A 24,274-nucleotide genomic window follows, 5' to 3' on the forward strand; every position below is an offset into this window, starting at 1 on the left:
TGGGACCGCATGATGGTTGGATTGGCCTGGGGACCTGTTTGATGCTTACTTCCTCGTGGAGTTCTCCGTATCAACTGATCGGATTGGGTCACAAAGCTGTCAGGTTGTTGTGCCACCTGCGCGGGATCCTTATCGGACTCCCGAACTCCTGATACGTTATCGTGACGGATAAGAGTTTTGGGAAAGTTTGTCCCCTGTTGTTTGACTCCCGTACAATGCAGAGATTAAGCCGCTATTAATACCCTCACTAAATACCGATCAGTCCGGGGACTGTGTTGCCGATAAGCTGTTGTCAATTTAGATCACACCATCGATAAGCGTTCGCAGGTGATCCTCGATTGTACCTTGACCGGTCTCCTCACCTCAGTTCGACGCGACCCTAGTCTGCCGTAATGCACGTGTTACAATCGACCCCCAACATCTGGCTCGTAATTCCTGTGATTTCCCGAAGTAAATGTTTCAATCATCAGGCCGGGAGGAAATGTCAATTCCGCTCCGTGCAATCCGTGGCACAACGGAACCATCACCACCCTACTATCAGATTAATGGACCATTAATATCCGCAGACAGGTTCCATTAATCTGCTGACGTCTAGCTTCGCCGCGCGATGTTGTCTAGCGATAGCGATGTGCCGCTTTCCTGAAGCTGCGTGGCACAGTTCTTGTGGTGCAAAAAATAAAGACACACACACACACGGCTTGTTGGTCGAGTGGCGTGTCTAGTGACCTAATGTGCACATGCGAGCAGCCAACGGCCCGACACCACGGACTAACCCTGACACCTTTGGCGCATACGCTTTCCGACAAGTCGTAAAGCCTTTCGGTCGGTCGGAAATCCTTAACCGGGAAGCGGACTCTCCGTTGTCCGTCGGTGGGCGTCTCTTCGGTGGTGAAGTTTACAATGAATGAAATCATTGTGTTGGCCGTCGGGAGTGGAGCTTTCAGCTCACTTGCTCGAGGGAGTTGAACGAACCACAACAAGAAGGAAAAGAAAAACGCAGTCGTGGTCAGCACAGACTCACAGATGTTAGTCCCGTATGCCAACCGCTGACACATTGCAATGTTGTTGTCCCTCCATGTGGGACACCCCCCAAAATGATTAAGTTCCCGTATTCCTACGTGGACGAAGAGGGAACCACACTTAATGATGGTCGTAAACTGTTGGAACAAATAAATTCACCACCGGCAGTTTGTGGCTGGAGGTTTCCCGGAACCGCCTCGCGGATTGCCGCTTTCTCTCACTCGCCATCGAAGGCATCGGAAAGTAATATATTCTGCCGGGTCCAGGGACGCGCAACAGCTTGCGATGATCGGTTCGGTTCCGTTCTTACCCAGACGCCTGACTCACTCACCTCAACCGGACGCGACTTCTTGTCTCGCGTGCGACTTCTTGCCCGACCCCGAAGAAGCGGGATGAGTTTCCGTGAAAACGCACTGTCCAAGCGAACGGCGAAACAATTGTCCAACAAAAGGGTATTAATTTGATAAGTAGCCATCCACAGTGGCCGCGCGAGAACGTGCACCGGGTCTCGACGCATGACGCATACGAACGGCAATTACATTAATTATCCTGTCATTGAAGAGATTTATTTTCATTTGCTTTGCGATTGGTTTTCTTGCGCTTGCAGCTTTGAACGCGTGTACATCGGAAACGTTGCGGCCAGACTTAAATCTGGTTCGGTGAGAGGCAAAAAGAATGAACACCCCATCCCCCCCACTCCCCAGGTCCCGAATGCCATCCTTTCTGGGTTCGTTCCGCCGTTGGATCTTTCACCGGAGGAAGCTAATAAAAATGTTCCCACTTTTCTCGTACTCCGAGCGTTCAACAAACGACGGAACCTGGGTGCTTGCTACCGTTCGCTTTTCCTTCCCCTAGAACGTGCCCGGGTGCACCCGTTTTTTTTTTTTTTTCAAAGAGATTTCCCACCCCACCCACCCACAAGTTTAAAGCCTTTCTTTCGCTTTCCAGCGGGGAGTGATCAAACCAGATTACGCTTTAATTTATATTTATGATCGTTTTATTGGTTGGGAATGTCTTGGCCACTTTCTTCTCGCAACCGCCCGCCATTGAAGCGGTGATGAGCTGGAGTAGCCCCGTAGTTGTGTTTGCTTTTAACGCCCAGCTCCCCTTCGGTTTATGTTTTCCCATCGGTGTTGTGATTTTTCATCCCTTTATGCGAGTAGCTCTTGTGTCTTTGCCCGCTGGGTGAAAGATTTATGTGATATGGGGGGGGGGGGGTTGAGGTTAAATGTAGTTATTGATGCGTCGTTCAGCACTTTTTAATCGAATTCATTTGATTTGATTTGCTTTACTTATTTATCGATTAGACGTAGGTGCTTTGTTTTAGATTTGGGAAAGATACCGTTTACGATCGTTTGGTGGATCTATCTTTATTATATCTAATATTTTTCGTCATATTTCCCATCAGTAAATCGCTTATGTCCTTACTTGCTATCCATCAAAGGTTGGTAATTTGAAAGATTATCAATGAAGGAAATAAATGCTAATCCCAACACAACGGTTACTATCGTTGCCCTTTAATGGCTTTTGATTCATTTCACATTAGAACGGTTCGTCCTGCCCTGACGAAGGTTGGTCCGATGTTTAATTTTCTAATCTCCTTCTCAACCTTCAAGCCCGAAGTCCCGCGGGTTTTGCGTTAAATTTCCCGAAGGCAAAAATTCCAAAAAACAGGAGCCACGCTACGGAAGCTACATTTTTCGCAGGATGGCCACGGGGCGATGGAAATCGCGTGTAGTATCATCATCATCATCATCATCATCATCGTAATAACCATAATTCATACCGTTTGCTGCTTCCCTTTGGCCTTTGGTGATGTTTTCAAACATTCGGATATCCGCCGTTGGGTCGCCTTTTGTTTTTCTACTCCTACTCCTCCTCTGCGACTGAAAATTTGACGCGGCTTCGCTGCGTTAAGAATGATAATAATAACGAGCTACAGCCATGATTTCTTGTTCCGTGCCGCACGCGCCCCCAAAGTTTCCCGAGAATCGAGAGACTTTTTCTCGTATTGGGCCACGTGGGTGGGGGGAGGGGGGCCGATTTCTTGCAACGCCAGCATCCAATCATACACATTTATTATTCTTTCTCCACAATCAGCATTCATGTTCGAAGGAAACAACAATGCTCGGCTGCGTGGAAGAATTGATTCGTTGTTGTGCCTGGCGGAAAGTGAAATTTCCATCGCTGGCTGAATATTTTCCAACTCCCGCCATTCCCCCTCCGGGTGGCGTTCTGGCAAAAGAGGCACGCGGGCCGTGTGGATGTTGTTGCACGTTCATTTCCATTCCTTTGTGGTTCGTCTGGAGCCCGCGGCCCTTTCCTTCGAACGGTGATTTGATTGAAGAGCCAACCTGTGTTGTCCATCGTTCGGGCGGAAGTTTTGTTTGACTAACCCCGAGATTCGTTAGCCAACCAACCAACCGCGTACTGGCCCGGGGGGAAGGTTTGGAGAACGAGAGAGAACAGCTCATTTCCTTTCCATGGCCACACGATATGCGAGGCCCAGCGCTTCACCTCCGGCGCTTCTGGTTTTATGGCGGCGCCAGCAGTCGCCTTCGTTCGCGTGATCCACACTTGAGCCCCAACGTCCGCTCGCTTGACCGGGTGAGAAGGAAAATGAGCGATCCAGCGCAAACCGTGTGCTGTGGCTAGCGATGATTGACACGCTGTGTCCGCATCACCGCCCGCGAACCGGGTCACGGAAACATTTCGGGAGTTCTGTCCGCCCGCAACACACACAGTGTCCGTGGGTTAATTACTTCACCATCGGTTTAAAAATAGTTTATTAAATTTTCCTACGAACCGTGTTGAGTCAGAGTTCGTGTGGATCGTGTATAGTTCCCCCCCCCCCCCCCCCCCCCCCCCCGCCGACGACCCTCCTTGGCGTTCGCATGCCACGATTGGATGCTGGACAATGGCATAAACGTGTCCAGCGATGGCCCAGCTTCCAGCTCGTGCCACAGCAGTATCGGAACGTGATCAGAAACCGAAACGATGGCCATTTCCATTCGACGAAAGGCGCGTTAGCGAAGCCCACAACAGCTCATGCCCACCAGTATTAGGATCTCCGTCTCGTGGTCCGGGTCGAGATCGTTTGTAGCTAAATGCAAACATGCGAGTGGAATCGTTAAATCTTTCGACCAGCCAAGGCATATGGTGGCCTCGCAAGGTCCATTATTAATTGGCCAGGAGTGGTCCATGGCCTCAGATGAATTTGGTTTGCCAAATATTTGCCCTTCCTCCCCAACATACTCGCTGCCGTCGTCGATGTTTAACTGTTTGACTTCTATATCATTCAAACGGGGTTTGCGAATTCCTAAGGGTTTTCTTGAAGGAAGACGGACCAAGAGGGAACGAGAGGCGAAGGAAAGGAATCGAACCCCTAACGAAGCAGCCGAATTTCGAAGGCAATCATCATCGAATTTTTACGGCCCCCATTTGTCATCTCCGGATTTGTGGTTGCCATGGGGGGAGGGGGAGGGAAAACGTTTTTTTTCTTTCTTTGGCTCACGACACGAAGAAAAACGACGGCTCTAAGCGACAATCAATCAATTCTAAAAATTGGTGCGAACAAATCGCATCCAAACGGAAACGGAAAACATGTCATCTTTGCTCCGGGATCTGAAGGAGTGTGTGTGTGTGTGTATGTGACCTACATTTCATTCCCGGAAAAGCTTCCATATTGCTCCGGGGAAAATCGCAAAAGAAACCCGTTTCCAGCTGGGACCGTTTGCATAAACAAATTTTATTTTTGTGATAAAACATTTCCGCATCCACGTGGTGTTGGTTTTGTGTGCTTGTCTGTATGTCCTACTGGTTCTTTTTTTTCGCTAGAGACGAATGCCTACGTTCGTAAAACAAAAATGCTTCAATAAAAACGTTTCTTCCAACCCCTTGATAAGGCTTATCCGATTGAGTGGATCCGCTCCGCTGCAAAGAGCCTTTTTGGGTGTTTGTGGACAACGCTGGTCGCGTTCTTTTTGACGGATGTTTCATCCTCCTCATGGCATACACAAACACACGCAAGGACACACCAGCAGCACAAGGATGATTGTATTTTTAATCCAACACCCGAAACGAAACAACCAAACATCGTTCGGATGCATCCTGGCAAAGGACGACGCTTCCGGTTAGCAACCGGTGCATTTTCCGGCCATCCGGCTGATGTTTGCCGTGCGGTGGAAAAACTAACACGCGGTTGCGGATGCAGCCGTAACGGGAATCGGGTCCAGGAAGGAACCGTTTTCTAGGTTATACATTCCGCTTTGCCTTTGCCTGGTGTGGTTTTTTTTCTCCCCGTGGAACGTGCTGCTTGGAAAAAGCTCCTTCTCTGGATCGAAAACGGATGACCAACCGTGCGTGAATTTTCGGCTGTTAGCAGCGAGGAGGACGCCGGTCTATTTGCCAAATGCCCGCATAAAAGCAAAAATCGCACCCGTTTTTGACGAAAAGCGGTTGGGAAAAAGCATAGAAACGTCACGTGCGCCTTCTGGCGACTTTCCAGCCAGTTTTGTGTTTCGAGTGCTCGAGGACGTGCTTTAAACAAAGAGAGGAAAGAACCAACAAGCATAGCTGTTCGAGGGGATTGGGAAAAAGGATGCCTAACACGAGCTGAAAAGAGAATAAACAGAAATATCCCCGTTGACACACACATCATTCACATTTCAACCACGCATCAACCTGATCATAATGTTCATTTTTTGTCTTTTAGTGCCAGCTTTGACATGAAGAATATTAGTCTGAGTGACCAATACCATGCGAGGAATGACGACGTCGCAAAACGACTGAATATGACCAACAGGCTCGAACAAAAACGATCTGAATGACGGCAGGAATGTTGGCTTCCTTCCCCAAATGGTCAACGCACCCTCCTTCCGGCCACTCACATCCTGTTCCGTCGGCAGCAGGAGTTCGATCCGATCCGGTGGACAGTTTTTTTTCTGACCGGGGGGCGTCAAGGGAACTCTCCACAACAACGACACTTTCCGGTGCGGAAGCAATAGAATCGAGTCCCGGGTTTCTCACCGGACACCCCGGTCGATGTTGTTTTGCGAACCACCCGGTTCGCTCCGGGAAAGATACTCGAACAGGGGACGAATATCGTTTGGAGAAGCATCACATTGACATCATTTGTGTGTGTGTGTGGGTGTGGGTCTTGTCGGACAGACCAAACTATCGCCGGACGTCGGTGGACATGATAATTGCGTCCTTTTGTTCGGCGTGTACATCCCGTTGTTATCCCTCCCGTTCCGAAACCCGAGGTTCCCGGAACGCAATTCCGTTCGAATCCTACCCGGCACAGCTGAGAGATGAAAGGCCACTACAAAGGGACAGGCACATGGTTTCCGTACGACGGAGTCGCTGATCCTCTGATGGGATTTGTTTCCGAAGCTGTTTTATCGGGCGGCTTAAGCCCCCTGTAATCCTCGGCTCGGGCTGTGGTGGTAATGGTGGGCACCTGTCTAGGATTATCGGTGTCCGCAGGGTTGCGTTTAGGCCGCCTCACCGTGTGGTGTACGGAACGATTCGCCAAACTGGAGCATCATTAGAACCGGATGAGTCCGGAATGAAGGTGACGTTGGTGTTGCGTGCCTACGCTTCCGGCAAACCCAAGGGAAACCAATTGCTCCGTCAGAAGCTTTTCAATTGTAATACCCGCCGAAGGCGCTCTCCTGTTTGCTTATTAGTGGCGGGAACGGTCGAGCCTTCCGGTTCGGGACCTAATGATTCGCACGACTAAGCTCCTCGCTGACAAACATCGACAATATGGTCGTGTTCCCTTTTTTTGTTTGTTGTTGCGCTAAATCCTTTTATTGCTAACCATGCACCTTCGTTCGTAGGGCAAACATGGTGGGTTTTTTTTTGTATGGAACTTTCGGGTTCTGGTGGAATGCTGCGGCTTGTTTGTGTCATTAATACAACGCGTATAAAGCGGGGCCCTGATTTTGTTTGCTCGCGGTCAACAAAAGCCACAATTTGGTGTTGCTCTTGCGGGGGTTTTGGTGGAAAATTAATTCCCATTAACCGATACGAAGCGCAGGTGCGGCGGGAAACCGTGGACCAGCAGTTTGTTGGTCAAAGGTTTACGTTCGGTGTTCTCGCGAGGTTTTGCGGTGGAATCGCAAACGCAAACAATTTGTTTAAAAAACTACGTACGATGTGTGAACATTAAAATATGGTTAGAAATTGAATGTTGGACCATCGGATGCCGTTTGTGTTGATGTTACTTTTTCGCTTTTCTACAGCGTCCATTTGGTGACACAACCGCAAACTCTATCGCGTGTGTGTTTATCTTCATAATTTGGTGGTAAAATTTAATCACATATGGGTTCTTCATTGGGTGGATGTGGGTGTTGATGATCCACGTCCCCCTTTTTTTTCCTAAAAAGCGATCAAAGGCGTTCGAGTGCATTTTCCCTCCTCGTCCGGTTGTTTAATTTTGTCAAACAACTCGATTGCTGCTGAAATTGATTTTATTTGTATTTTATGAAACTAAACACACTAACCGTTCGTCCAGCGTCTGTTTGGATTTTGGGATGAATTGCACAAACAATTGTTAGGACTTTTCTCTCTCATTTATTCTTTCATCCAACATTATTGGGCAAGCAAGAACCACGTTGCTTATGACCGAAGAGGGACCTTTACCGAACCGGCCCGGGATGACATCAGGCGGATGATTTTTTTAATGGGTGTTTAATAGGCATTTCATTTGCACAGACGCTCCAAAGGTTGTCAAACCTGGTTCCCGGCGGTTCGTTGACCTTCGCCGGGTGGGTCGTAAAAATGATGTTCCTTGACATTTTTTATTGAGTGTGATTGGATCGTCGTCGTTTGAGTCGTAATGAGAGACGGAGGCTGCAGCCAAAAAAATATCATATTTAATGCTTATGTTCGCTGGAACCTGCTTTGCGATTACAGTCGGACGTCGATTATCCGGGGCCGGATTAACCGGGCGGCGGATTATCCGGGGGTCTTGCAACTGACAACTGCACAACCTTGTTGAAATGTTTCAATGAACTTCAGGTTAGTTTGCAAAAGTTTCTTAGCAATAATGTGTCAAACAATTTTTGTCGGATCGAAAATAGCAATAAAAATTATCATAGAAAAATAATTCAAACATTTTTTATGATTAATCAACTAACTGGAACTGGTCAAAAGTGAACTAGCAGAGACTCAAACCAGGTATAAACGTATTTTAGTATATGTTCGATTATCCGTGGAATTCGATTATCCGGGGACCTCCCGGTCCCGACACCCCCGGATAATCGACGTTCACCTGTACTTTACACAATGCTAAGCACGTTTAAAGTTATTGCTTTTAAATACAAAATTTTATGCGCTTTATCATTACTCGGGAATTAAACGGGTTTTCGATTTGGCTTAATGGCGTCGTTTTAATGTTTATAGTTTCCTCTTCACGTGTGTTTTTTTCGTTCATCTCCGTTTAATCTTCCCAAGCAGCAGCATCAACATTACAACAACAATCGAATTAAATTTGACGCGGGTGCGGTGTTTATGCTGTCTCGAAATTTAATGCAGTATTTCACGAGATGTTGCGCTTTTGAATGGCATCAAATTAGCTTTCCTCGTTAGGCAGGCGCAGTTCCTTTTTTCTGCATCCCCCCCATCTCGACCGCATGCTGTGTGAGACTTAATCCTTTTTTTTTCTCGATAAAGTTGTCTCTTTTTCTCTCTTTTCCCTCCCTGTTGCATTGCCTGCGTCGCACCTTCAAGCGCGCGCGAAAAGGAAAGCAAACCAATTTACAACCGTTGACACCTTCACGGTCTTTTCTTTTTGGAATAAAGCGAAGAGAAATCAGGGACCGGCCATGAGCGTGGATGGGGTGACATAGTTCGGGGTGCCCTCTCGGGTTCCAGTGGCGTCCCTTCGTGGGTTTACCGATGCCTATGCGTAACCGGTAGCGGCGAACGATCAAACAGGTTTCCGTGGCCGCATGCACCCGGTGTGTCCCGTTTGCCAATCCGCTGCCAAATGCTTTCAGCGGCTGCCAAAACGAATTAACACAACCGAGGTGCATGTTTTTGCAGTGCATCGGTTGTGTGTGTGGTACACTACCATGTCGAGGCAGGCGTGGGAAGTTGCGTGGTCCTCCCCGTTCAGACACCTGATCTTTGTGGGCGAATGGGGGGAAGAGAACGATGGGTTGTGGTGTGTGTACCATGTCTGCTCATAATTCGACCCCGACGTCAGACTATGACGAGCCGCGACCGAGTGCGTGGTGTGCATGATTGCATCATTACTTGGATGCATTTATTTGCATAGAAACAACACCCCCCAATGCATCGCATAGAGCGCTCTCTCCGTTGAAGTATTTAGGGCAACTGGTGCTGTCTCGTCCGTTCTGTTTCGTGGCGCAAAAAAAAGGTTAAACTTGTCCGCATAGAATTACAATGTATTCCACATGAAAGGCGCCATCATTAAGGTGGTTTTTCGAAAATATATTCAGATTAAAGTGCGCTCCTAAACCTATTCGACCGTGGTGAACAGCTCAATTTGTGGGGTAAATTTACAATTCTTCTCCTCTATTTCCTCGACTCCATTCCAACACCAATCACCAATTCGCCATCAACATTTTCGGCGCCATGGTGGGTCTATGCGTGACTGCTTTGCATGCGTACTTGTTGTGTGGTCGCGATGTCCAATTTATTTGCAAACCATTTGAATTTGTCAGCATTCAACCACCGTTTTCGGGTGCACTTGTTTTTTTTTATGCCCGTTCGGTTGTTTGTTGTTTGTTTTTCCCATACCGATGGGATATTTCACAAGCGAACACCAACGAAGGATTGATGTTTATCGTGTTTTTGGAGCAGAGATTTCGTTAACATCTCCATCCGCAATAGCCTTGTTTCGGGTCGTAAATTTTCGCATACTGATTAGTGTTCGTAATGAAGAAATAACTTCATATACCCTTGAAAAGGCAAGCAAATTTATCGGTTTCATAACAACCTTCGCCTCGCCTTTCAACAAAGTACAGTAATTTACCCATCACCCCGAGGGGAGGGGAAACATTCACGCCCTTTTTGCCGCCGTTTTCGCCCGCGTCGGTTCGCGTTCCATACTTCATCATCTCCCAATCCCGCCCACCTTTAAGATGTCTCTAGTGAGAATATTTTTATCCCACACCGAGGATTACTTCGCCGTACCGGGGAATCGGTGGATAAAGTCCTATCCACTTTTTTTTTCCTTACGCATCCCTCTTCGGGACCCGATGAACCTAATCACAATCCGATCGATCATCGATGGCAGAACCGCGCCGGATGTAGGGAAATAAATCCCAATCTGGACCAACCGGCCTCCCGCCGGTGGAGAACAGAAGCAATCGCTCGCGTTGGCTGGCGATGTATTCCACGGGGTTTTTAGTTTCATTTTCCCTCCCCTTTTGTGCTTCGTTTTGCTTCCAGACGATCTGCTCTCATGTTCTTCGAGGGCTACAAAACAGATTGGCATCTATGTGGCACGAGAGATGCAACCCACTTAGAGGACGGCGACCTGATATAGGAATGGTAGCTGGTTGTTTTTATCGTTTGTAAATGGATGGTTTGCATTTCTGTCACGAAGAAAGCCCATCTGGGATGCAACAAGGGCCATTGAATGGTGGTTGCCACGATGACAAATGCGTTCGACTCGGCTACCAAAGTGTCTTAGAGTGCTATTATTAGGACGTCTATATCTGTTCATTATTAAAGGCTGGATGTTTTGGAAGCAAGATTTTTTTTTAATGTTTATCCTTAGTCAATTTTCTTTCTCTCTACAAACGAAAGCCTTGGAAGTCTTTAACTCGTATTATTTGTCCATCCTATTTGCAAACGACGCCCGAAAATAAAATAACGTGCCTATTTGTCCCGATCGCAACTGATCCTCGGCCTATTCAGGTGGTTTCCTATTTTTTCTTCTTCCTCTATCATCCCATTGCATTTCGAAAATGACAGTTTATGCCACCATGACCAACCGGCTATGAAAAAAAAAACACCTGGCCCAGCTGTTGATATCTAAATCCGTAAATTTATAAACACTCGCCTCACCGCCCGATGCAATACTATCTGCGGCTTTTTATGGGCCGGGGGTTCGCTTCGCATTCTTCGTGCGGTTTAGCATTATGGGATTATGATGGCCTTCTGGCTCATTCGCGCATTGGACGTTTCATGCGAATGCTATATTCCCTGCGGTATTTTTATAACCCGGTCGCACAAAACTCGCCAACGGAAGCCCATTCGAAACGGTATTTTGCACCGACACGGCATCGAGGATGACTAAACAAACGGGTTGATAAAGACAAAAAATATCATCAATGATTTACCGATACCGAATGGATGCCGCCGGGGCGGCACTTTAAAGTAAAAACCGATTGCCATCGGATGGGCTTTCCTTGGGGTGGGAATGTGGTGATTATAATGGAGGATTTATTTTTATTTCCACCCCATCGGCTGAAGCGATTTCGAGTCCGATTGTGGAGTCGTCGCCCAAAGTGGGCTTTTCGGCACTGGTGAACTGGTGAATACTTGCACATTTCACCGAACCCCCCATTCCGCTACAGAAGTGATGCGTCGAAAAGTGCGTATTAAAATAAATTTTAATGAACGCACGATCCGCTTTCAAGCAACGCTGCACTTTTAATTATTGTAAAACAGTACCGAAGCTTCCCACCGTAGGCGTTTTGCGGTGCATGAAAGCGACCCATGCCCGCACCCGGGACTCATTATAGGTTACTTTTAATGATGGCACTCATTTCCGATTTGTAAATTACACTCGCACCACTTCCGCCCGCACAGAATTGACTCACCTGAAACCGTCTCCTTTTTCCGTGACGCTGCAGGAAGTGTTAATTTGTTGGATGGATTCTGAAAAGCGGTACGATAAAAGAATAATTAATTTTAAACTTCGTAAAGTCGCCCACCGTGCATTCAATGTTGTTTCATAACAATTAATATTCGATTCGAAATTAATTCAATAAAACCGAAATGAATTCCCCGTATTGTCTGTTGGTATAAAATTGGAAAACATCGACGTAATTAAATTGGAAGTTCTTTACAAGTCCTTTGCGGATGTTACTGTCCTCAATGGAAAAACCATTCTCCATTTTCAAAATGGTTCCCCCGAAAGGATGCGGCAAACCGGTTAGAAAATAGTCAACAGACAGGATGCAACAACACCGACCATTCTCCCGGTCGCCGGATGCTCCACCTCTTTCCAGTGACGACCCGCAAAGCGGACGCGGAAAATTGTCACGGCTCATTAGGTGTTTGTTTGGGTGTGCTTGTGCGGCGATAATGTGCCACTTTTCCTCCTTCGCTCCAGCCGTTTCAGGCGCATCTGCATCTGCCAGCGAAGTGCATCATTTTATGGTCGGGGTGGGGGCACCATTTTGTTGAAAACATGGCGAGTTTTATCCGCTTTTAAGTCACTGCGTTCCAACCGTCCGTTTCTTCCCTGTTCCATTTAACAACTGTTGGTCGTTTATGTAAATTTGCTAATGCGGATAAAAGATAAGCCCCGAGCCCCGAAGTGCATTCAAAACTAGCGGAAGGTTCTTTTCCCCGACCGTGGCAGTTCAAAATGGTTATCTTGTTGCAGTTTTTCACACAAATTTATTGGAAGTAGTTGAGATAACGGGTCGAGATTTTATTGGAGTCCTCGCTTAACGCTTACTAAATGAACCCACCGGAAATACGGTGTTATAAAATTTAAACCCACTCATGCGGGCGTTCATGAGCTGCGCATGTCATCGTCAACTTTACATTTCAATTACGCTCGAATAGATCCGACCGAGCAGACTGGCTGGACTGGCGCGGTGATGAACGATAAATCATAATTAACCGCCGATTGCGGGAGAACCGAATCCGTGCGTGATGAGTTTCGGTGAAAACCCTTCACCCGTTTTCCCCGTTCACCCCCGGGGGAGAGAGGGTGCTATCGATGTGTGTGATTTATGAATTGAACCGGGGCTTTCGACAAACAGAGGCTGGCCGGAGGAGGTTGATTGAAACGTTAGTTGTTTGTGTCTGGAAAGCCGCAGGTCACGTGCTAATGTTGCTCCGTTGGCTTCGATCGCTCGTTCGATGCGTAAACAAATTTGCTCTCCAACCGTTAGATCGGTTTGAATTCGTGCAATGTTTGTGCGTTTGTTTGTGTTGCCCGCGTGAAAATTCGATCGATCAACGAATCCATGAATCAAATGGATCCGAATGATGATTAGACTGCCCAGAACGATGGGTTTGTTGAAGGAAAACGATAAAGGCTCGGCCATATTTCTTTGTATTACATAACCTTAACTAAGGAGTTTTTATATGAAGTAAAACAAAAAATAGTTGTTTCGTTGAGACAAAAAATAGTTGTTTCAGGTAACTTTAAATTTTTTACCACCCAATACTAAACGATATGAGAAATGTTAACAGGCAAATCTAAATTTACTCCACCTGAGGCAGCAATGCATAATATTTCGCAAGTCCTGTTTGATAAGAAAAGTTTGAAATAGATTTCCACTCCAATCATAACACACACCTGATGCATTACAAAGGTCAAATCGAGGTCCGCCGAGGTGGTGTTCCGTAGTACGAAGCGAAATAAAAGGGCAAGTGAAGAAAAATTGTTTGGTAGAGAGAGTGAGTTTCCCTACAGGAAGTAGGAACCAATTCACATAAAGCTACCTTTTTTCCAATTTTACTGCTGAACGTTGTTTTTTTTTTAACTGTGCTCAAACGACTTTTTCCATGAGAACGACAAAAAAAATCCAACTTTGAGGTATGGGAAAGTGGGAAAATTGGATCATTTTTCACACCGGAAAATGATTTTTTCCTACCTCGAACGACTAGCTGCGGTTGTGCTATCGGCAAACGAACACACGTACATACACACATATCCCCGATGGACACAATGGGAATGTTGTTCCTTGCCACGATGCTGCTACCCGAACTCGATGGAAAAGCGGGAGTTTTTGCTTTTGTCCGAAACAATATTTGGCTAACATACATACTTTCCATCTCTCCCGCGTTCGTTTCGTCCCGCGGTGGTGGTGGTTTTGTTTGTGGCATATTTTTCGACAATTCTTTTTTCATTCTTGGTCCATCGAGCATCATCCCCATCCTCTCTCCCTCCCTCCCCCGGGGGTGAAAATAATGTGTTGCCGTTTCGAGCGAACCATTTCCTCCAGCATCGAATTCCGTGCCGTCTGCTAGTGACTCCCGAAATGGAAAGTTTTTTTTCCGTTTTTGCCAACGAACGAAGTGTGTATCTGCCGGCTCCTTCCCTCGGCCTCACCCTCCGCCACGGAAGTAGCGAAATTAGAACGGAAAAAGTATGCGAAATGAAAATCAAAACCAACAAGAACGGGCGCGGTTCCATACGTATGATGGTGTTTTCCAATGGAAAATCGCAGGGAATCCTCCTCGATCTAGTCGCTAGTGTGTCTGTGTGTGTATGTGTTTTTTCATGCATGTGGGTGTGTAAAGAAAAACAATGCCTTCCTCTGCACAAGGAGTTTTGTGGGAATGAATATTTACTCAACTAATCTAACTTTTGATGGAATACCGTTCCACCCCCCGACACGCCGACCGGCCGGGTGGAGCTCCGCCGGTGGTGGTGGGATAATGGAAAACAAATAAATCACCCACGATCGCGGCGGTGGAAAAACACCAACCGGCACCGGTGGCAAAAATGCTATAAATTATTTATTTAAAATACCTTTCGCCGAACGGTTAGAGTTTGTCGTGGGCGCCATTGATTTGGTTGAAAATTATACCGTTTCCCGCTGTCTGACGTGTCGCGCAGCTTGACGATGCCAGTTTATGAGCCTCATACCCTTACCGGACCGGAAACGGGGCTACCCAATAAAATATGCCAATTGAAATATCACCCGTTGGCGAACGGGACGGGAACAGCGGGAACCATTACGGTCAAGTGTTGATAATAAAATTTCAATACCGTCCCCGAGTGTCCACCACCAAACATTTCGTTGGTCCTTTTTTGGCGATGATGGGGGGCCATCCGACATCCGACGTTAAATCGGTGCGGTAAATCGGGAAAGCGGGTAACCAACGGTGCATGTATTTCGTATGAGTCACGAACCGCTCCACCCACGGACGATGGCCAATGGCATACGCACCACCGAATAATTCATCCCTCCCAGTCATCCAAGTCTGCTGCAGTTGATTACAATAATTTTCACGGACTGGTTTTGTTGTTTTTCATTTTATTTTCCAACGCTCTGTTCATTCACTGTTTTTTTTTTGTCGCAAAAGTGCTGCAGACTGCATAATTTGCATGATTGCTTGATTGTGTGGGGCCTTCGGTAGATGATGAAAGCGTAATAGCCAGTCATTAATGAGCGTATGGGTCAGTTAAAACGTTAAACATAGCTTTGACACTCGACTGTTTCGTTGCTGGGTGGCATTCCGTTCAGTGAATATTTCCTCCATCCCACAGGGAAGAAAAAAGAGCAGGAAACATTTTTTTATTCAATCGGTTCAGTGTCTGTTATTGAAATAAGTAGTTTTTACTTTAATTTATTACGCCAATAACTTGACTTTTATTTTTTCATCGGAGTTTCTAATACCGACTTTTCAAAAATATCGAACACTAGCTCGGTAAGGAAAACATTGAGAAAAGAGCTATGATTTTAATTCTTTACTTGAGAATTATGTTTTAATTTAATAATTTTAATAGCGGCACATTTAAAATGGTTGTTTTTTATCGATTTCCCCGCTTTGTATAAACCGTGTTGCACAGCCTTGGTGGATATACCTTGACATATTTGTACATGCTTGCTTTATTTGCATTAGTAAAACTGAGTTTCAATTGTAAAGTTTAGCAAGCAAATGTTCAACAACATCTGTAGTTTTTTTAAATTAATGTGTGGAAGGATTCAGAAGCAACGGTTCAGTATTGGTCGTGTTTTTAGTGTACAAAAAAAACTCTCTACGAAAAAAAAACCATCTTAAGAAACAATCTCCTTACGCAAAACTCTTTACGAAAAATAAACGATAAAATATCGATAAAATATCGATAAAAACTAGATAAGTTTTTGGTATAAACATCAAACACGGATCTCAATTACACACCATCAAAAAACCGGGACCACGGTTCACACAAAAGCTAGCTTCTGTGGTGCCCACTCCTCATCCTCTCACCGTCGTTGTTGTCGTGTCGGGCGCCAACGACACCACTTCTTACCGCCGCGAAGCCCAACAAACGACGGGTTTCGTCTGATTTGACACGATCAGTCAAAATGTGCGCCGGTCGAACGAATGCATCCATTTTCCTATTCCCTCACATCTGAATCTTTGCTTCGATCAGATCGATAGCGATCTGATAAAAAAGAAAATCAATAATAACCGACCCCTCGCGCCTTTCGCTCCCTTGTCTTTTTATTTCCCCTCCCGAATTTGTTTCTTCGCTCGGTTTTCGAGAGTCATCGCGAAGAAAGGGAACCGGCGCCGCCGAAAAGCCGCCGCTTCCAAAAGCGCGCGCACTCACCGAACGCGAACCTTGAACTGGTTCGAGAGCTCGGGAACGGGATGGCGGGAGGGGGAGGTGGCAGGGACTAGATTGGGGTAAAATTATGCTTCTCACTGACATTTGATCTTGTCCCGCTCGCAAACATGCGTAACGGCGCGGACGGTAGCCGCGGACGACTCCGGTCCGGGCCGGTGCCCGGCCATTGATTAATTGAAGGATTTATAGCATTTAAATATGATCAATTCCGTAACGGTTGGCTGGGCCGAGACGCCGACCGTCCGACCGACCGTCTAGAGAGCCGCCCGAGGCTGTTTTCTTGTGCGTTCACGGGGCAAAAGTCCGGTAATCAAACTCGCCCCGTGTCGTGTCACTTGTCAATTGTGGCTTGTACGTTTGGCGAACCGAACCGTAGAAGTTGATGATCGTCGAGGGGAACACTTGAGACACTCAAGACACGGCCACACTTGTCCGCCGGCTCAGACGCTTAACTCTTTTGGTGAATTAGAACAAATGCGCTGTTAATTGCACATTCGTTTCGCATTGCATGTCCACGAGAAAAAAGCCCAACACTTCGTGTTGCTTAACCCACCTTCCTTTTATTATGTTGGCAGTTGTCCAAAAAAAAGGGTCTGAGGAAAAAAATTCGGAACATTTTAATTCCCATCGATCTTATGACCTCACGCCGGATGATGGCTGTTTGCTTTTCTTCGTGGCCCGCTTGCACTTGACGCGCACAATGGAAAGAAAAAAGGAAACGGATCGGTGTCGGTCGGAAGGTTAAAAACCCAACCCAACGTTGGGAGGCCCTTTGAAGATGGTGCCAAAAATGTGTCCTTCGTGTTCGAGGAGGAGGTTTCTTTTTGCAACACCAAGAACAAAGCATCGCCCGCGGCTTGTGAAAGATTGAATGGGTGAATTGTTTGGTTTTCCTTTTTTCTTCAAACTTCAACGAAAGATTTGCGGACCGATCAACACTTTGCACTTTCACCCCGCGGGGTGCCCTTGTTACCTTTCTTCCCTGCACCTAGCGGGGTCCATTTGGCACACATTTGATGTAGATGCTGCGAGAGTGGATCAAGTTTATCGCAAACGACACGAACCGAACAGTCGCACGACAAATCGAGAGCCGGTTCGTTTGCGGTTGAACGAATTTTGGCTTCTTGCTCGGGCACAATTTAACCTTTGAGGTTTGGTGGTTTTGTGGTTTTGAAATATGATACACGATTTTGGTTTTCTGCAAACACAGACTCAGAGTTGCTCGATTTGTCGTCGGTCTTTTGATTTGTCGCTGGGAGGGCACTCAAATTTCGCTATTTTTTTGCTGGTGCCTAACGAAAGTTCTTCACGTTTTTCGGCGTTCGCTACTCCGCCTCCAACGGCCGTTTTTAAATGTGTCAAAATTGAATCGATGCCAATTGCTATTAAAATCATGCTTGCTGTCAGCGCTGAGCTGGCTGGGAACGAACGCGTTCGAGAGCAGCAGAGAGTGTTATTTTACGTGTGTTTTGTGTTGTTAAAGTCAATCAAATTTGTCCGGGCTGAGTGTGTTTGCACACAACTTTTCGTTTTTTTCTTTTTGCTCCGTTTTGGATTCTAATAAACATAACACACTGTGGGAGACGAAATGAAGATGAAATGCTGGCGAAGTAGAAAGCAACGAAGTAGGCCATGGTAGTTTTAAATTTAAAAATGATTCGTTTAAGATTCTGTAACAGATTTCAATGCTTGACATTAGGCAAATAATTTAATAATGCTCATACTTTTGAAGTGTCTCGTGCAATTGATAAGATCTATTTGTTCTATAAGGAATTTATTATCTTCGATGCTCTTGTTGGAAATGGAATATTCTAATGAATCCCTTTCCGGTAGAAACATAGACAACCTCAAAAACCTACATCTCGGTAAAACTTCCGTGTCAAAACTCGTCGCTTTGGTCTTTCGTTCATCAAGCTTGATCGATCTGTTGTCGGTAGTCGTCGTCGTCGTCGTCGTCGTGTTCGTGGTCGTCAACTTGGGCACTTAACGGTCGCAAACGGGAAGACGATCCTCGTTATTTACCCGTGCGTTAAGTGAATCGTGTGTAACAAATTGATTTCATTTCCGCACACCCTGCTCATCACCCTCCCGGGCACCATAATCTCCGGGCTCACGGCATTCGACTGGCGGACGGGGCGCAGTGGAAACCGCTCGACGACAAATTGAGCTACTTGGCGCGCATCCCGCATCGAAACGCACCGTCTCACCAATGCAGGCAGCCAGGAGGCCGAACGTACAGCACGCGTCGCCATGCGTGTCACGTGGCCGGCGTGGAATGAAAGTATCAATATTTGCACTGCATTTAGCACCTAGCCTTTTTATACGCTGCGTTGCCTGCCGCTCGATACGCAATCGACGCTGTTTGTACAGATTGCCCCGACCGACGACGACGATGATGATGCTGTTGATGATGGTGCCTGCCCTTGCGGTGTGCTGTCCGTTTCCACTTAAACGCCATTTGCAGTGGAAAGTAGCACCCGTAACCGCCAATTATTGACACTGCCAAAAGAGCCTCATGCTGGTGGGAGTATTTCTGAGCCAAAGAACAGTGGAAGGATGATGTTGGCAAAGTCCGGGAGCTGGAATAGAACTCATTATCGCCACTTGTACTTTAATGAAAATTGAATTCGGTTGTATAGTTTTTAATGTAGTTATTTAATTTCCATTTACTTCAATCACGTTCTCTTTTCATCCCTTTCCAGATCGAATCCGTCGACTTGGCGCTGAAAATCCTCGACAACTACGATGTGCGCGGCCACAAGATTAAGGTCCAGCGTGCCGAGTTCCAAATGCGGGGCGAGTACAACCCGACGCTGAAGCCGAAAATGCGCAAAAAGGAAAAGGAGCGCATCAAGAAGATGCAAGAATCGTAAGTGTGATCATTCACCGTTTAGCATAATTTGCTTTGTCATTTAACAGCTTGCCAATTGAGTGGCCTGATCATGTAAAGATAGACGCAGCAAATGTATTAATTTGTGGTGCTTGGATTTTAATACCGAACCAACTGGGCATCGTTGGTGTCTCGTTGAGAAGAGGTTTTTTTAATCTTACTTCTTTGATGTCTGATCATCGGATTGTTTTTAGCAACTTACCGCTAACTGGGTGCGCTAAATATATCTATGTATCGTGATGAAAATGGGTTTTACTTGGTCCCTGCCGACGCGGACATGTCGATAAAACCGTTGCTCGGAGATAAAAACAAATAATAAGTACATTGAATTGCTGCAAACGATTTATTACGTCACAAACAACTCCGAGGGCAAAAGGATGTTGTTGTTTGTTAATTTGCAATTTTATGACCCACCGTACGTGCCGCGAGCTCGGTTTGAATTTTCACCGACATTCACGTTAGGACAAACAGTATTTTCCCCCCACCCGGATCCGAGGTCAAAGTTCTATGATCGTCTTTTTCAAGCCGCGCTTCGGAACATGTGTGTTGTATTGTTTTTCCTTTTGTGGCCCATGCTTGAACACTACACCAAAACAGGGGGGGGGGGGGGGGGTTTGGGTTTTTTGAAGTACTGGCCGATGGCGCCGATGAATCGTCTCGGTACGCAACACTCTTGTGCCATAAATCTTTCCTCGATTTTGCCCTTTTTTCCTTGTTGCGGTTTCGAACGCTAACGTCTAAGGAAGGTGGCCTCTTCTGATTACGAGGAGAAAAACGAGGTGTAACCGACAATCATCCGGCTGGCACGTTTCAAGTGTGACTCATTACACCGGGAGCACACCAACTCGAGCGAGGTGATACGAACCACGCAAGGCAAAACGATCATCCTCGCGGACGAAACGGTTCGCTTGCACTCTTGGCACGCCTCAATTGGTCGATTAGCAAGTGAAAACGGATTACGGGCCACTCGCGTTTAATGCCACGCGCTTTCGCGAAACGGACCGGGTTGGGTTGAGATTTCCTTTCCCGAGCCCGACACGGAGCGCCACTTGAACTTGTATTTTGCATAACGTGGCGTTATGAAACGGGTTTTTACCCAGGAGTCAATTACCAAAGGTTGGTGAAGTGGGGGGGGAACGAATTTTACGGCCCAATCGATCGGCTCCCAAAGGGCGCCGACTCCGTGTCGTGTCATGAGTTGGCGTGTTTGTGTTTAACCGTCCACTTCTTACTCATCGGCTTTTTAACCGCTCCACCCAAGACTGTTCGACTGGCGGCCGGAAAAGATGCGCGGCGAGCGCTCGAAGCACGAGCGGATCGTCATCATCAAGAATCTCTTCGAGCCGTCGCTGTTCGATCGGGAAGTTCATCTGCTGCTCGAGTACCAGAGCGACCTGCGCGAGGAGTGCGGCAAGTGCGGGACGGTCCGGCGGGTGCTGCTGTACGACCGGCACCCGGAAGGGGTGGCCCAGGTGACGATGGGCGACCCGGAGGAAGCGGACCTGGTGGTGCAGCTCATGAACGGGCGCTACTTTGGCCAGCGGAAGCTGACGGCCGCCATCTGGGACGGGCGAACGAAATACCGGTAAGTGTGTTGGCCAACGCCTTCAATCCGACCTGGGCGAATAGTTAAAGGACGCTTCCTAAAGAATATCTTCATTTTTTTTGTCCCCCAGAATCGCCGAAACCGATGCCGATGTGAACCAACGGCGAGGCAACTGGGAGCAGTTCCTCGAAACGGGAGAGACGCCCGATGCTGCGGACCAGGATAAGGAAAGTGACAGTGGTAAGCCGAATGAAAGCCAACCGTCGACGAAGGATGCAAAGGCGAGTCCGGAAAGGGAGGGAAAGAAGGCGGAAGAAGACGTACCATCGAGTGGTGAAAGCACGCCGGAAATGAGATCCGAACGGGATGAGCAACCGCTTCCGGTTGCCGACGAACCGGTGGAATCGAAGGAGAAGGATACGGAAGGCGATGACAACGAAGAAAGCGATGATGATGATGATGATGACGATGGTGATGATGGTAAACAGGACGGTGGTGACGATCAGGATGAATAGGTCTCTATATGATGATTGATTGTAATTGATTTAGAGAATGGAAACCGACGTCTATCCTTTCCACCAAAAGGAAAGTAATAAAAGTGTTGCGTGGGACGGAGAGGAACAAGAAAAACAAACCCTGCGGTGGAGAAAAGATATAGAATTTCATTCCGAAAAATGATTTCCCATAGTTCGTTGAGGAATTGGAGGGTTTTAGGTTGAACATTTCATTATTTCATTGTGCTTTGATTTGGTATCAAAACTGGTTGTCATGTTTTCTTTTTACAATCACCTCCTATTTCCGTCGGTAGTTTCGTTATCCGTTATTTGATGAAGGTTTCTTTAGAAGTTTGGTAATACTGTGAACATTTGTGTGTGTGTGTGTGTGTGTGTGTGTAAAAAATCATTATCCAGCTCATGTTGTTATATATCGATATCCTATTCCCATTCCTTTTTTATGTGTATTTGATGTTTCTATTCACCTCTCTATTAGTGATCATTATTCATTATTATTTCGTTATTTACTTTAAAACACGCTAGTTTTGAATTCCTTTAGTACATTTGTTAATGTTCCTGTTCCTTTCCAAAGTATCTCTTTTAGTTCCAAACGAAATTCTGAACCAATTTGAATTTGTGATATCTTTACCTATTAACATTAATCACATACTTTAGTTCCAATAAATGTCGACAGCCAGTAATAATGTACCCCTATCAAACACCAACACCGTGCGAACAAGTTCAATGCCTTGTTCGTCACGTGTCGAAGGAAGGAAGGAGGAAGCAAAAAGTCCTTATGGTACATTGTACATCAGTCAACCAAATTAACCACAAGCATCCATTGACGTCTTGTCTCCTACTCTCCAGCGTTTCCCGTCGCTCCCGCGAGGTACGATCAGGAAATTCCCCGAAGGTGTGGATGGTTTAATTGAAGTGGAAAATTTACAAACAAAACGCCCCACCAACCCCTAGTTGCGAACGTTCTCCCCAAGTAGAAGGGAAAACGAGTCGGAAGAAACCCTTGCAACGGATCCACACTTTACACACTTTACCGACTCTTCAAACCGGCGTCAAAGATTGCATCGCGTCAGTCGATGCCGTACAACCATCGGCAAGGGAATGACGCACCACGAACCCACTGCCGTCGTGTCTTGGGTTGGTCCCTTGGAGCTCCCGACAGCACTCCGGGTCGGCACACAAAAAGTGCACTCATTTATTTGCATACATTCCTTTGTCGCTCGAGTGAAAGAAAGTGAGGTTCGTTCGTTCGTTCGTTCGTACGTTCCATTGCGGGCGCAAGTGTGAACATCGTTTGGCCAACGTACTTTCACCAACATTACCGTCGCCACCCTGCCGGCAGAAACTTCCTGCCAGGCAGCTCTCCAACAGTGAATAGAAATTCGTGAACAAAGAGGGTCCTTTTCCATCCAAGAGGGGGGAAAAAACTATTCCACTCGCCAAAACCCCATCGGGTGGGACCGTCGGGTTTATTCAGCTGCATAAATCTGGTGCCTCAAAGCAACATCCCGTGCGTCTTTTCTGCGGTCAGCCAACGTAGAACGGGCCGGGAGGCGCAGAATTTCCTTCCTCGACAAACTGCATACAACACGTTCCCAACGTCACGTTAACTTAACGTTCGCCGGAGAGGAAACGACCGGCTTTTGGCGGCCGGCACCTGTCTGGTGTGCAGAAAATGTGCATGCCAGGGCATAAATATGATCCATACCGGGCCCATGTCAAGGGCGGCCGACGGATGGGTTGCTTTTATCGTGACTTCTTCTACAGTTCTGTCGGTTTTTTGATATACTTAACTTACATATTTACATATTTTTATACTGTCAACGAGTGAACCAGTGGTTGTTGTAATTTTATTTATGTTTTCGTTTAGCCACACACTTTGTTCTAGAACTATTCCGTACACGGCGGCTTGCTATGCGACCGTTAAGCGCCTGTTGCAACGTGTCGAATGCCGGTCTGCATTCCGATAGTGCAAAACGCTTCGGCGGAAATGAAAATAAAACAAACACTCAACCACGACGATGGTTATCTTTGCTGGCGTTCCCGTTGTGGCAAACGTTTGCATAAAACTGCATCGTGCGCGCGTTCAATGGCTAGGTTCGCGAACAAAACAAACCCTACCGACCGAAGGAACCTTCTCCGTGGTTTTCTTCTCTTCTTCCTGCTAGCCCTAAAACCTAACCGGGGGTGCAGACGACGTGTGCGCGTTCTTCGGGTCCGAAGAACGCGCAGACGAAGTGCGCGGGTTAGCGAAACTCCTCCCCGAAAAAAACTCCTGCAGCGAGAGTGAGCAGCAATATACTGCTTTCCTTTGCAACCGTACAGGAAGCAACGTAAAATCTGAGCTGCACTCCGGATTTTAGGATGTTTACGCACACAATCTTAAAAACGCCTTACATCCCTAGATGCGCAGCTTTGGGTTTAGCCATGGAGAAATTTTAATTATTTTGGTAGCTGTTATTTCTTGTAGAGCCAACAGACCAATGAAAAACATTTTAAGAAAAGGGCATTTGAAAGCGTTATCGAAAAACATAAGCACTGTCATGAGTTCATTGCAGTAAAATAAAAATAATTGGGCTCATGACATTATGGTTGGAGGACAATACCGAGAGGTTGAGCCCTTCAGACATTCATGCAACCAATCTTCGCAAATGCCCTGTTTTCATATCACTTTCAGAGGACTTTTTGTATTAGCCCGAAACGGCTGGCCTACATTACTGGAACTACAAGTTGGATCGCCTCAGCTTTTCATGTATATTACTTAGATGATAGTGGGTACAAAAATGAATACATTT

General features: G+C 46.6%; 1 protein-coding gene across 1 annotated transcript in view; it reads left to right on the forward strand.

The window, feature by feature from the left end:
- The window catches only part of LOC131263301 (HIV Tat-specific factor 1 homolog), a 51,856-nt gene extending 30,274 nt beyond the window's left edge, over nt 1-21,582 (forward strand). The window contains exons 3-5 of the mRNA XM_058265478.1: nt 19,234-19,400; nt 20,683-21,006; nt 21,098-21,582. Of these exons, the coding sequence (XP_058121461.1) occupies nt 19,234-19,400; nt 20,683-21,006; nt 21,098-21,482 (876 nt within the window). The 3' untranslated portion in view covers nt 21,483-21,582. The remainder of the gene's footprint in view (nt 1-19,233; nt 19,401-20,682; nt 21,007-21,097) is intronic.
- The last annotated feature ends 2,692 nt before the right edge of the window (nt 21,583-24,274 follow it).

The sequence above is a fragment of the Anopheles coustani genome, chromosome 2 (genome assembly GCF_943734705.1).
Source record: "Anopheles coustani chromosome 2, idAnoCousDA_361_x.2, whole genome shotgun sequence".
Classification (NCBI taxonomy): Eukaryota; Metazoa; Arthropoda; class Insecta; order Diptera; family Culicidae; genus Anopheles; species Anopheles coustani.